Source organism: Xyrauchen texanus, chromosome 34, assembly GCF_025860055.1.
Source record: "Xyrauchen texanus isolate HMW12.3.18 chromosome 34, RBS_HiC_50CHRs, whole genome shotgun sequence".
NCBI lineage: Eukaryota > Metazoa > Chordata > Actinopteri > Cypriniformes > Catostomidae > Xyrauchen > Xyrauchen texanus.
The window spans coordinates 26929040-26944371 of NC_068309.1; the positions used below are offsets into that span (position 1 = coordinate 26929040).

At 43.1% G+C, this 15332-nt stretch overlaps 1 protein-coding gene across 1 annotated transcript in view; it reads right to left on the reverse strand.

The window, feature by feature from the left end:
* Nucleotides 1–15332, reverse strand: part of LOC127627864 (membrane-associated phosphatidylinositol transfer protein 3-like) — a 94619-nt gene that overhangs the window by 37627 nt on the left and 41660 nt on the right. Inside the window, exon 3 of the mRNA XM_052104458.1 lies at nucleotides 8524–8628. Coding sequence (XP_051960418.1) covers nucleotides 8524–8628 — 105 coding nt within the window. The remainder of the gene's footprint in view (nucleotides 1–8523; nucleotides 8629–15332) is intronic.

The window sequence follows — 15332 nt, forward strand, 5'->3', positions numbered from 1 at the left end:
CCGGCCCGAGCTCTTCCCTCTTGTCAAAGACACGGGGGCCGCCTCCCTCCACAGTTTTAAGAGGGTGAGGTGGTGAACTTGCCGTGCTCTGCCCCTATACGTTTGTTTAACCATTTCCCAGAATCACCGTGTGACCTCAAAGGGCCCATGCCAATTTGCGAGTAATTTAGAGCTTGATGTGGGTAGTATACAAGGACATTATCTCCCTGTGTAAATTCCCATAGCCGAGCTCCCGTTATACAGCCAGGACTGGCGTACTTGAGGGTTGCGGGACCTTTCGAACTGCAAATTATCAGTGGTTCAAGCCACCTATTCGAATTCCGAGCATCTTTGTGCATGCACTTCCGAATCATGTTTTTTCAGAGTTTGATTAAACCGTTCGACGAAGCCATCCATTTGCAGGTGATACACGCTTGTGCGAATCGATAATGCCCAGTAATTCATACACCTGTGGATTTCATTCGGAATCCCCACTCAAGAGATAATTCTGAAGAGTGCCACTGCAACACTACGTGCTGAAATGTTGCACAAAGGCACTGCTTCTGGATATCGCATTGCATAGTCCACAAGAACCATCACAAAGAGATGTCCGCTCAAATGGCCTGACGAGGTCCATACCAATTCTTTCAAAGGGGACCTTGATCAAAGGGAGCGGACGCAGTGGCGCTATTGGGATGGCCGGAGGATTCACCAGCTGACAATCACGGCATGCCGCACACCACCTGTGAACATCCCTGTGAATGCCCGGCAAATAAAAATGGGCCATTAGACAGTTTAGTGTTTTTTCTCGCCCTAAGTGACCCACCATCGGATTATGATGAGCCATCTAGAATAACATTTCCTGACAGCTTTTAGCTATCAACAACTGGATTGTATCCTCTTTTGTCTGAGCATCCTGCATCACTCGATATAACCAATCATTTATAATAGAGAAATACATATACGAGAGTGTGATGTCTGGATGACGATTCTGACGATCAATCAATTTCACTTGGACAAAGGCATGCCTAAGGGGTCCGTCTCATGTCTGTTCCAGAGGTAAACCCCCGTGGGGAATCCTCTAAGAGCTCCCTTATGTCATCCTGATGTGGAGCTGACATAGACAGCCCTGGCTCCGCCTCCCCAGCAAGCACATCCCAAATCCCACACCGAGACGCTTTAATACAGGACCCATCCGCACAAATTTCCGTTAATAAAGTAGTAAACACTGACGTATTCGTACCCAGGATTAGTGAATGGATGAGGTGTGGACTAATCGCCGCCTCAACACTATGCTTTTGCACCCGGAATTTAATCATTATGGTCATTACCAGATAATCGTGGATATCCCCATTGCCTACACCTTTTGACTCACACCCAAAGCCTCATCTTGAACCAGGCATTGATGAATGGAGGTTTAGCTGCAACTCAAATCCACCAAGGTCTGGTATGTGCCCCCCTTGATACTCAGACCACTGTCCCCATCTCCATCAGCGGGCATTGGTCCTGGAAAGGCCCAGGCTCCCCGCAGCACCAGCAAACTGACACCCACACCCGCGGCAGCAGATCTTTCGACATGTGTGTGATAATGGAGAGGGGCTGGGAGAGGGACAGGGTGAACCGGCAGGCTGCGCAGACTCTGGAGTCAGGGAGCCAGTTTTGGAGAGGGAACATACCATCTCCAGGAGGAGGGATTGGATGGGAGGAAACAGAAAGGGTAGAAGGAGGGGGAAGAGGGAGAGAGAGAGATGAAGAGAGGGGCTTGGCAGCCCATGGAAAGGCCGCAAAATGATCCTCTGCCAGTCGGATGGCATCATCCAGTGACACTGGACATTGGCACTGGACACACTCCTCAGCAGATCTATCACACCCCCGACGTCACGGCCCTCCTGGGCCAGGACCCACCTCTGGCAGGCATCGCGGAGCAGCTGAGCATACACAAACAGGAAGCTGACCTCCTCTAGCCTCAGGGAATGGAAACGCTGGCAATGTTGTTCCGATGTATGCCTGACCAGCTGAAGGATGGCCTTCTTCAGGTCCTCATAAGCCAGGCGAGTTCTGCTCGAAGCTGATCAGCTGTGAGTTGTAATTCGCCAGAGAGCAGTGGCAGCAACAAAGTACTCATTAAGAATTTGGGCTGCCGGAGGCGGTAGCCGCTTGTTCAAATAGCCAGATGAACGCCTCAGCCTCATCCTGGGGTCCCATCTTCATCATCTGTAGATGAGACAGGGTCGCCGCCTCCAGGTCCATGGCTGAAGATCGATCCTGCTCCGCCACACCCACCAGTCCTGCACTTGGGCCCGGAGGAGTTCCTGGAATTGCTGTTTCTGAGCCAGGAGGGCTTGGTGGTGAGTTTCCTGATTCTCTGCAAGAGTATGGATGACTTCACCCAATGTGGAGGACTCCATGGTGACACTCTTCCTCCTTTTTCCCAGGTTTAAGCACCAGTGTAAAAGAATCGGGTTCTTGGGGTGAGAATGGAGGAATCAGGAATGGTGAACTTCAACATGTTTTTCTAACTGTATATCAAGTTAGTAAATGAAAAACAAGGTGCAATAACACATTGAAGATCAATTGTAGTCTAAGAGCACAGAACAACAAGAAACCTAAAGGCAAAGCTACCATACAAGAAGTGAAGCTGGGGATGGAGGAGGGTGTTAAGTGCAGCTTGGATACATGCAATGGAAAGGCAGCAAAGGCAATGAATAATTGGAGGACTTAAACAGTGCCTCTCTTATAAGCATCTGGATTTTATTGGTAGACGTCCTGATCAGCTGAGCTTGCACTCGACTAAGATGATCTGCCTAAACTGACACTATGTTTGATTTTTATAATTTTTGAACAACATATGTACAGTATAATGTAATAAGGTAACAATATCCATGCTCTCCTTAAAACTGAAATGTATTCCAGATTTGTTAACTGTGAAATGAAAATGGATAATTGTTTGATGTAATCCTCTCTCTATCTCTCAGTCTAACTCTCTGTCACCGTCTGTCTGTTTTAGTCTCTCTCTCTTTCTGTCTGATTTTCTCCCATTCTCTGTAAACTGTGACCCTACATTATAAAATCCAAAAATATATGCACAAATATAAAACAAGGTTCCTCAGAGCCATCCATAAATCCCAGCACAAAAACAGATGTGTGAAGAACTTCTTTAAAAAACTGTAGGGTAGAATGGGGTAAAAACAATTTCCCTGATCCATTATTTCACCTTGTGTGATGTCTTAAGTTTGATTCTGGGGTAATTTTATGTAACATGTAAGCCTCGTAATTTAAAAAGTTTGCAATGATCATTCAGTTTATTTTTAGCCAAAACATGTGTAGCTTTCACTGAATTTTCAATATATTTTTTTGGTCATCATACAATTTGGGACCAGAAAACATATAACATTTTACTTAAGCTCCCCTTTAAGCCTCTTTGTACCCTACCAAGACCTTTTTCCATAAGTGTGAATACAGCTGTATCTCTCACAAGACACAAAATATATATATATATTTTTATTTATTTATTTTTTCAGATAAACATACATCTCATCACAAACAAGGCTGATGGACTTTTCGCTTGTGACCAAGAAAACATGGAAGGTTAATCAGAAGGTTGCTTGTTCAATCCCCACAGCCACCACCATTGTGTCCTTGAGCAAGGCACTTAACTCCAGGTTGCTCCAGGGGATTGTCTATGTAATAAGTGCACTGTAAGTCGCTTTGGATAAAAGTGTCTGCCAAATGCATAAATGTAAATGTAAATGTTCACTACCTGATCTCTGAAAGATGTGGTAGGAGCCTTGGGCACGTAACCCGGTTGCGGTCTTAGGATCACATGTGTGTCTGCCGGACCGAACTCCAGGCAGGTGTCGCTGATAGAGAATGCCTGCAGGTCCCCGACCCTCTTGATGGAGGCGAGCGCGATCAGAAGGGCTGTTTTTAGAGAGAGGATCCTGATTCCAACTGGTTCTAGCGGCTCGAAGGGGGATCTCTGAAGGCCCGTGAGGACCACTGAGAGATCCCAGGAGGGGAACAGGCATGGCCGGGAGGGATTTAACCTTTGGGCGCCTCTTAGGAACCTGATAATCAAGTCGTGCTTACCCAAATACTTGCCGTCTACTGCGTCGTGGTGGGCCGCGATAGCAGCTACATACACCTTCAAGGTGGACGGGAATAGCCTCCCTCTCCTGCAGGAAGGAGAGCACCGACCTGACTGCGCACCTCTGTGGGTCTTCAGCCCGGGAAGAACACAATTCACGAACAAAAGCAAATTCAAGGTGTAAAGTTGCCTTGTAGAAGGGGCTCTGGCTTGGTTGATCGTGTCTACAACAGCAGGTGGTAGATCAGCTAGATCTTCCATGTCCCATCCAGGGGCCAGACGTGGAGGTTCTAGAGGTCTGGATACGGATGCCAGAGCATTCAGAGAGGTCTTTCCTCAGGGAAATTTGCCATGGAGGGGCTGTCGTGAGGAGTACGATGTCCGAGAACCAAGCGCAAGTGGGCCAGTAGGGAGCCACTAGAGTGACTTGTTCCTCGTCCTCCCTGAACTTGCATAGTACCTGTTCAAGAAGGCTCACTGGGGGAAATGTGTACTTGCGCAGCCCCGTGGGCCAGCTGTGTGCCAGTGCGTCTGCCCCGAGGGGAGCCTCTGTTTGGGCATACCAGAGCAGGCAGTGGGCGGTTTCTCGCAAGGCGAACAGGTCTACCTGAGCCTTGCCGAACCGTTCCCAAATCAGCTGGACCGACTGGGGGTGAAGCCTCCACTCTCCACTGGGCAAGCTTGGTCGTGATAGTGCGTCCGCTACCACATTGAGGTTGCCGGGGATGTGAGTGGCACGCAGAGTCGCTGCAGACATTGTGACATGTGGCGGGAGCGCACACCGCCTTGGCGATTTATGTACGCCACCACGGTGGTGCTGTCTGATTTGATCAAGACGTGTTTGCCCTGAACTAGCGGGAAAAACCTCCGCAGGGCAAAGAAAACAGTCAGCAACTCCAGGCAGTTGATGTGCCAGCGCAGCAGGGCCCCTTTCCAACGGCCCGCAGCTGCGAGCCCATTGCACGGGGCGCCCCAACCCCATTCTTGGGGCATAGGTGGAACGCAACCGCCCTTTCCACCTGGGGAATCCCCGTGTACCTGTGGGCCACTCTACCGTCGAGGGTGGTGAGAGCGGATGAGCGAGGGGCTTTGTGACAAGCAGAGAGGGGTGCTCTCCATGCATTCGTCAGGTCATCATGCACCTCTGGGAAAAAAGGGACCAGGGGGGGCGTGGCTGTGAGCGGCGCGCAGACCCAGGAACAAATCATCCAGCCGCAACGGCTGTGTGGAGGACGGAGTGTTCAAGCATGTCGGACATCTGGGCGTCAGCCTCAGCCTGGGCGTGCTGGTCCAAAGGCAGCAGCCCAGACGAGTCATCTGTGTCAGATGCCGGACTGCTCTCCGATGCAGCGGCGAGCTCATCCAGCTCGGGGGGGCTCTAGAGGATAGGCAGGCTGGCTGTGAGGCGAGCCGCTGTTGCCTCAAGCCCGGACGGAAGTCAACGAGTGTGCCGGGGGGCGGGAGGTTCGCGGGGACGTACCCGGCGAAACCGAGCCTGCTACCACCCCCAGATCGCCTCCATCACCAGCCGCGTCGTCCTCAATCCCGTGGGAAGAAGGAGCAACGAGGGGGACGGCTAGAGTGGCGTTCCTTTGGTTGAAGGAATGCCGCGACCGCAACGTTGCCATGGTCATGTTCTCGCAGTCAGAACATGAACCATCCACAAACGCTGCCTCGGTATAATCGCAGCCCAGACACACGAGACAGCGCCTGTGGCCATCTGAAGCGGAGAGCACTCTACCACATCCAGGAACTACACAGGGGCGGAAGGGCATCTTTATTAAAACGCGTCCTGAAAAGGACGTTCAACGCCGCTGTGTATTGCTCTTTTAGAGGAAAATACTCATTTAGAGAAAATTACTCTTTTAAACTCTTTTAAGTTTGCACCGTCGAAGCGCCCAGGGGCACACAGCACTGCCGTGCAGAGAAGGAGAAAGCCGCTGATGTGTGCCGTAGATCCAACAGCAGATCGACCAGAGGTAAGAGGAACAGGTGTGTGTGAGACTCGCAGCTCGCTGCATGCACGACCATCGGCTCCGAAGATAATTTTCTGAATGAAACAGATGCATTTCCCCGCCTTTATACCCGTATGTCCGGGGGCGGGACATGCAAATTCTGTCCGCCAACTTCTCATTGGCCTTTTTTCATAGATCAGTGGTATATTCGTCGCTCAAGAAAGACCCCTAGTGTCGCTTCTTCGACACAACGTCAAAGTGAGCGACAGACGGGGAACTTAATTTTCATTACTTAAATTTCAAATTAAAGATCAAAGTTGTGCCAAACTTATCAAAGTACAACCTGCAGTCATAAGTCTGTTTCATTTGTTTAATCACTTTTAATTAAATTACTAGAAGATAGATTATAAGATAAAGAAATTCGAGGTGATACATATGACAGAAATGATTGTGACAAGTTAAATGGATGTAAATAAAGATGTTATAAAAAATGTTTTACAGTCTGAATACATTTATACTGTTTTCAATCAATGTTGTTATAAACAAAAATAATTCAAAACAATGCTTGTTGAAGTTTGCAGTTGCAAAGCAATAAATATGTAATAATACAGAATGTGCGATCACATTGGAGGGGAAATACTAATTTCAACGGAGTAAAACATGGCTCATCCAATAGTCATTCTCAGTCGCTTTTGCAAAATTTTTGAAACAGTCTAAATATTCACTGAACTGTAAGTGCGAATGTCACAACTGTTTTATGGGACATCACAACTCTATTGCATGTCTGCAAAATGTAGTAACTCACCCAAAACATTTAATTCATGCTTCAAAGCCTAGTTATTGTGTCAGTAAAATAGCCAATGCCACCTAAATGAAAAGATTTTCGTCATTGTGTGAGCCATACTGGTCAAACTGTTTAGATGTGTTTTCACCATGGCAGTCAACCCTGGAAATGTTTCCACATTGTTATATACACATTTCAGAATATCATTTTTGTCTAGCTGAATGCTATTGTGTATTACACTGATCTTTTTTATACTGATAACAGTAGATAAAAGTTTACTGGGAAAAGTCAATATTGTACAATACTTTAGTACACAGAAAAGGGATATGCAAATTTTTTATGTATACAGTATTTTTGTAGCAATGTGTAAAATGTAAACAGAAATTCACATTTGCATGTCCATTTTTACACATTTTTACATGTAAAGTCATATATAGTGAACAGAAAATTGCCACACAAAAAAAGCCCTGCAACACTTATAAAACCTGCGGTAGTTTTGTAAAAAACAATAAATTGTACCTCCTCACAGTACATAAAACTACAAGTTCCTATCTTCTTGGTGGACACCCTGTCACTCTTGTTGGTCTGGCCAGAGATTTAGCAGACATCACAAACATTCCATGTCATAGATATTTATGGAATATACATATATGTCTGATAGATTTTGATAATTGAATGGATCGCTTAGCATGTGATGGCTCACACAATGAAAGAATGTTTAGAATTTGTGAAGAATATGACAATTTCACTGAGAATCAACTCATTTGTTTAATCAGCAAGCCATGTGCATTTAGTTTTTGTGCAAATTGTACACAATTACTTACTCTTTAGCACACATGTGCCAAAACACATTTTGCTTGAATTAATAAGAAATTCAAATCTGGTGTGAACAAGGGAACTGTTCAGAGATTTTAACTTATTGTTTTTTTTTCTCCCTTTTCTCCCCAAATTGGAATGCCCAATTCTCAATATGCTCTAGGTCCTCGTGGTGGCGTGGTGACTCGCCTCAATGGTGGAGGACGAATCTCAGCTGCCTCCGCGTCTGAGACCGTCAGTCCACACATCTTATCACGTGGCTTGTTGAGTGTGTTACCGTGGAGACATAACGTGTGTGGAGGCTTCATGCTATTCTCCGCGGCATCCACGCACAACTCACCACACGCCCCACCAAGAGTGAGAACCTCATTATAGCGACCACGAGGAGGTTGCCCCATATAACTCTACCCTCCCAAGCAACCGGGCCAATTTGGTTGCATAGGAGACCTGGCTGGATTCACTCAGCATGCCCTGGATTTGAACTCGAAACTCCAGGGGTGTCAGTCAGCGTCTTTACTCGCTGAGCTACCAAGGCCCCCCGCTGAATTTATTGTTTTAAAAAAAATATTCTCATTTGAGAATTGAGCCAAAGCAATTGAGAAAAACTGTAAATATATTCTTTATATGAATACTTGTATTATACTTTTTATAAAAGTCCAAAATATATTTGTTATGACTGAGTCAATCTGACTAATGACTACATGAGGTTACTCCAACAAATGTTATTTATATGTGTAAGGTTATGTAGGAACAGCCCCTATAACAACAGCACATTTTTATTTTTACAGTGGGTTACCTTTAACTTTGTATAAGATGATCTGAAAATTATGACTATTCTAGATCACCTCATGAGAACAGACCTCTTTAGGAGACCTGTGTGAGATGTCAGTTGGTGCTTGTACCTCTTGAGTGCTCCAGGTGTCCCAGTGTCTCAATCTGCTCCACCAGGTCATTGGAGTTCCACTGGCTCATCCCCAGCAGCATGGCCGTCTTCCCCTCCATAACATCTGCACACCAGCAGGACATGGCAAACCATCATTCAATACAGTGAATTAACTTGAGGTCTACAATGTTATCGTATGGACAGTGGTTCTCAACAGGTGTGTCACATCCCAAAAATGGTTGTTGACATCAAAGGCTTTCCGTCCAATAAAACCATACAGTGTTTTGGCACAATTTCATCTGTCAATGGACTTGAAGCAAAACCACTTGGAAGCACTGATGAAGGACAATATTTTGTTCCATGAAACAATTTACAGCTAAAAACTAAATCACTTCTTACATCACTTTTGCTGCAAATATTCCTTCATACACAGATTTCAAGTTTGATTTTTGCCTTTAGTAACAGCTTTCAGAAGTGTATGGGTTTAAAAAAGGTCCTCTTATTCTATGAGAATGTGCACTATGAAAATGAGTGCTTCTTTTAAGTAAGGACTATTTCTAGTCCATGTCTCCATGAAGTGCCCTTAAAACTGAGGTAAGAGGAAAATGTTCTCAAGGAATCATTTAAAAGAGGTATGGTACAACACACAGAGACAAAAGGGCAAAAAACTCAAATGGAGCCAAAAATAAACCACAGAGATAGCGAAGAGAGAGAGGGGGGGGGGGGGGGAGAATGGGAGGCTGTGGAATAAGATGATAAGAAACTAATGAAGATGAATTACTCTCTTCTGTTTTCCTCCAGCTGTACATTAGCCAGTTCTTGAGGATGAACTCTGTCTTTTTCTCCAATAATTTAAGAAATAAGTCTAAAAACTATATTTTGCTCATATCAGTCAGTGATTAGTCTGCTGCAAGAGGCCGTGGGTTCATTCTCTGACCATCTGCGACAACAACATTAGTACATTTTATAACGGCCAAGGATTGTTCGTGTTTGAATGACTTCTTCCAAGATACCAACCATTCTGAAAAAGAAGGAATATATAGGGATTATGAGAAATGAAATGCAAACCCAACATAGTCTCATGACATCTCATAATAATGCAAGTAAGATAAGATAATCATTTAAATTGTAAGATATCTTATGGCTTGGCTCATATGAAAAAGTATGACTTTTATTCCCATAGAGACCAACCAATCTAAAGAATAAAAAATCAATACAATACAGGCATCAAATCTTAGCTAGCCTCCTATCCAACACTTTATTTTGAAGGAAATGTCTGTGAACACATTTTTAGTGACTCATTCCATATTTATTCATGCAATACAAATGACTGAAGAACTGCATGTCAATAACCTGTAACACGTTTCACTCATTCCAAACACAATTTGTTCCTTTCTTCCATGGTAAAAAAAATATATATTTTCCTATTGAAATCATGGTTAGGTTTAGGTTTGGATTAGGGGTAAGACGTAGGAAAATTTGTAATAACATTATTCATTGGTTTGTTTATTTTTCTCTATAGTAATAAAAGCTGTACATTTTTGTACGAGCCAACATTATTTTATTAAATGGGTAATTCACTCAAAAATGAAAATTCTCTCATCATTTACTCACGCTCATGCCATCACAGATGTGTATGACTTTCTTTCTTCTGCTGAACAGAAACAAAGATTTTTAGAAGAATATCTCGGCTCTGTAGGTCCTCAAAATGCAAGTAAAAGGTGACTGACATTTTGAAGCTCCAACAGACAAAGACAGCATAAAAGTAATCCATAAGACTTCAGAAGTTCATCCATATATTCAGAAGTAATATGATAGATATGGGTGAGAAACAGTCCTTTTTACTATCAATCTTCACTTTCACATTCTTCTTCTTTTCTTTTTGGTGATTCACATTCTTCGTGCATATCACCAGCTACTGGGCAGGGAGGAGAATGTATGGAAAAATTGACTTAAATATTGATCTGTTTATCACCCACACCTATCATATCACTTCAAAAGACATAGATCTAACCACCAGAGTCGTATGGATTACTTTTATGCTGCTTTTATGTGCATTTTGAAGCTTCACAATTTTGGTACCCATTCACTTGCATTTTGAGGATCTACGAAGCTGAAATATTCTTCTAAAAAGTTCTAAAGAAGATAGAAAGTCATACACATCTGGGATGGCATGTGGGTGAGTAAATAATGAGAGACTTTTCATTTTTGGGTGAACTATCCCTTTTAGACTTTATTTAAATTAAACTATATTGGCAAATCTGTATACAAATAAAGAAATGGTGTTGAACATGGCGAGGGGTATGCTTTAAATGGAATAGATAATCAAAAATGAACATTCTATCATAATTTACTCACCCTCATGCAGTTCTAAATTGGTACAGTGATTTTATTTTAGTGGAACAAGAATTGCTATGCAGCTCTTGTGATACAATTACAATTCAAAGTGAGCAAAGGACGAGTTAACACCATCTGTTCCTGGAAACAAGCTTTCTGGCTTCAGAAGACTTGGAATGTAGCGTAAGGGTCATGTGGACTTCTGTTGTGATTCCTTAACAGTGTTTTTTCATCCTTTTCGAATCTTGACAGCCACAGTAACTACATATATAAACTGTGAATTTATGTAAAAAAAAAAATATTATAAATATGATTTTTCAAATCATTTTGAATGACATGTGGGTGAGTAAATGAAGACAGAATTAAAAATTTTGGGTGAACTATTCCTTTAATATTAAATGAATTATTTGTTTTAATCTACTGTTTAATGTACTGCGTGTGTAGATAGACTGAGCTGTAATATGTTGAGGGTCTGACAAGAGGATGCAGTTATTTGTCTAGAAAAACATCAGTATGAATGCTCTACTCTCCAGAGGCATCTATCTTACTGTTTGCAGATGATGAGGGATTGTGTCTAGGTGACATTTAAACCCCACCCAAATGTTGAAACCAAGTCTATGTCTTTTGTGTCAAGTGTGTTATTGTGTGATGTCTGTATCTGTGTTGATGTGCACAAATGTGTTTGCATATTAATAGAGTACAAGGGAGAAATATAAGAGACTAATCTGAGATGGAGTGACAATGTGTAGGTGGGTACTAAGAGAAAACTAATGCATAAACGCAACAAGAATATTTGCAACATAGCAACACAAAAACCCAACAGCCTCCATTAAAGAAACTCAGAAAACATGCTATCATGTCAAGTCTTCTGGACGAAAATGGACATGGCAGGTTGCTCATCCATTTTGTACAACAACTTCTTCGGAGAATCAATATTTGAGAGAAAGGAGTTGACAGACAAAATTGGAAAATGATTGGGAGATTCAGAAAAATACAAGACAGAAAAGAAAACGAGGCAAGCTTTGACAGGAAAAGCTCTGGGAAAGCAAAACAAACCAAAAACTATTCTCTCCACATATGTAAACTGAAGCAGCATACTAATATGAGAGCGTTAAAAAAAATTCTCCCCAATTTGGATTGCCCAAATCCCAATGCACTCTAAGTCCTCGTGGTGGCGTAGTGACTCAATCCGTGTGGCAGAGGACAAATCTCAGTTGCCTCCACATCTGAGACCGTCAATCCACATATCTTATCACATAGCTTGTTGAGCATGTTACCACGGAGACATAGCATGTGTGGAGGCTTCACACTATTCTCTGCAGCATCCACGCAAAACTCACCACGCACCCCATAGAGAGCAAGAACCACACATTAGAGTGACCACGTGGAGGTTACCCCATGTGACTCTACCCTCCCAAGCAAACGGGCCAGTTTAGGCTGGAGTCACTCAGCATGCCCTGGATTTGAACTCGCAACTCCAGGTGAGGTAGTCAGTGTCTTTACTCGCTGAGCTACCCAGGCCCCCCATAAGCACATTTATAATGTTTTTGACAAATGTCTTTTTCCATGGAACACAAAAAGAGATATTAGGAAGAATGTAAATGACTGACTGACACTGTCATCATTCACTTTCAATGTGTGAAAAAAGTGTAATAAGTGTTAAGAATAACATGGGGGTTTCATTTTTGGGTGAACTACCCCTTTAATGCTTGAGAAACAGTCAGAGAAACAGTGACAGCTTATTGAAAGACATAAGTTATTTAGTTAAGGAATACAAATGTATTTGTTAAACCATCTCAAAAGATTTATGTCTCTAATATAAGTTTACCACACAAACCTGTAATGAAGCAAGAAATTGGGTAACTTTATATTTTTTTATTGTTAACAAACACTTTTCTCTCTGCAAATTAGGTCCAAATCATAAACATACAACAATCCAGCTTGATTACTGACCAGAGAGTGCAGGCTAATTAGCATGCTAAATCATCCTTATTTAACTTAATACCTGCTGGCACCATACAGCCCAGTCTGACAGGTGTTGCAGTAATAAATCGGCAGAGCCTTAAGGGCTGTGTGCCCACATGAGCCTATCTAGATAACAGTGTGATGCAGACAAATGGATGGCTAGCTTTTCAGGCTTTTACTGATGGGCTCATTAAATATTTGGGCCAACTTCAGTTTTATTATCACTGGGATGATGTAGATCAAAGCACATGTATCATCAGTTTTGCCTCTGAATTGATGTAAAAAATATTTTAATTAAAATGTAAAGCACGTCTGCTGTTGTTGTAGCCTAAGAAGACATTCTCAAGACAATACCATGCACATAAAATATTGAAACTACACTCTAGATGGCCTTGTCATGTACTATTTCCATTCACTATTTTTTAGACTTCAAATGCTTCATACGTACATATACACAGATGAGCCAAAACATTATGACAACTCACAGGTAAAACGGATATGTCGATCATCTCCTAACAAGGCCACATGTTAAGGTCTGGGTAGATTAAATGGTAAGCGAACAATCAGTTCTGGTTGTCAACGTTCTGAATGCAGGAGAAACGGGCAGGAGAAAAGACCTCAGTGACTTTGGCAAGGGCCAGATTGTTATGGCAAGAGCGACTGAAACGGCAAGTGGGGTGCTCCCGGTCAGCAGTGGTGAGTATCAACTGACAGTGGTCCGAAAAGGGACAAACCACAAACCGGCAACATGGTGTTGGGTGCCCAAGGCTCATCGATGCGTGAGGGCAACGAAAGCTATCCCGTCTGTTCCGAACTGATAGAAGATATACTGTTGCACAAGTCATAGAAAATATTAATGATGGTTACTGGAGGCATGTTTCACAACACACAGTGCATCGCACCCTGCTGCGTAAGAGGTTGTGTAGCTGCAGACCATCAGAATGGACACGATGACCCCTGTCCACTGTCAAAAGTGCCTACAAATGGCATGAGAGTGTCGGAACTTGACCTTGGAGCAGTGGAAGAAGGTTGCCTGGTCTGATGAATCTAATTTTCTTTTACATCTCATGGACTGCTGTGTATGTGTGTGCCATTTACCTGGGGAAGTGATGGCACCAGGATGCACTGTGAGAAGATGGCAAGCCGGTGGAGGTCGTGTGATGCTATGGGCAATGTTCTGCTGGGAAACCCTGAGTCCGGCCATTCATGTGAATGTCAATTTGACACTTGCCACCTACCTAAACATCATTGCAGACCAGGTAGACCCCTTCATGTCAATGGTATACCCTGATGGAAGTGGCCTCTTTCAGCAGGATAATGCACCTTGCCACACTGCACACATTGTTTGGAAATAGTTTGAGGAACATGATGAAGTGTTCAAGTTGTTGCCTCCAAATTCCCCACATTTCAATCCGACTGAGCATCTGTGGGATGGGCTTGACCTACAAATCCGATCCATGGCGGCTCCAACTCGCAACTTACAGGACTTGAAAGTTCTGCTGCTAATGTCTTGGTGCCAGATACCACAGGAAACCTTCAAGGGTCTTGTAGCACTGCACTGTTTTGGCGGCAAGTCAAGGACCAACAGCATTTTAGGCAGATGGTCATAATGTTTTGGCTAATCAGTGTACTTGAATGGATAGTTCACCCAAAAATTAAAAATAATTGTTGTTCCGAATCCGTATGACATTCTTTCTTCAGTGGAACACAAATGGAAATTTTAGGCAGAATGTAAGACACACTACACTTTCATTTAATCTTTTATTTTCACACAATGACTGTGCATTTGTTGAGAAAATCTGGGCAGTACGCAGACAGTCCACGCAGACTGTGCTGATGACGAAATTTGCATCACGCATACTTTGCAGGTTCCGATCAGCAACATGGACTACCGAATTATACTTTGGCCTCAAGGCTAACATTCTGCCTAATATCTCATTTTGAGTTCAACCAAAGAAAGAAACTCAAACAGGTATGGAACAACATGAGGTGAGAGAATGATGGTGAAATATCCCTTTAAACTTAGCTACAATTTCCCCAACTGATTCTGTAGAGATTGCAATCATAATAACTCGCAGGTACTCTAGCTTACCAATGACGGCAATCTCATTAATATGTGCGAGATGATATCCTGGTGTGAATGAAATACTGCAATGTGTAAATACAATCCAAATCAGCCCCTTCAGTGCAATTCCAGATGCTTTACTATTGGGATTAACATAAAAAAACATTTGTCCATAAACATTTACACAAATCGTACTTGCGCAACTTAAGAGCGGTTGCTGCTTGTAAAATACCACTGGGCAATTTGTACCTCATGAATAACAGAATTGAGTCAATTATAAACCTGCTGGCAGCCATAACAAATTGCATCAACATATGTGTGAGTCATTGATAAGTTCTCTGGTATTAATTTATCATTTTGGTTTCACAACACACAACCACTGTATTCTAAAGAGCCAGCCTGAAGAAATAACATTTATTAATATAAATGGAAATATAAGCAAAACATGGCCTGAATTACAT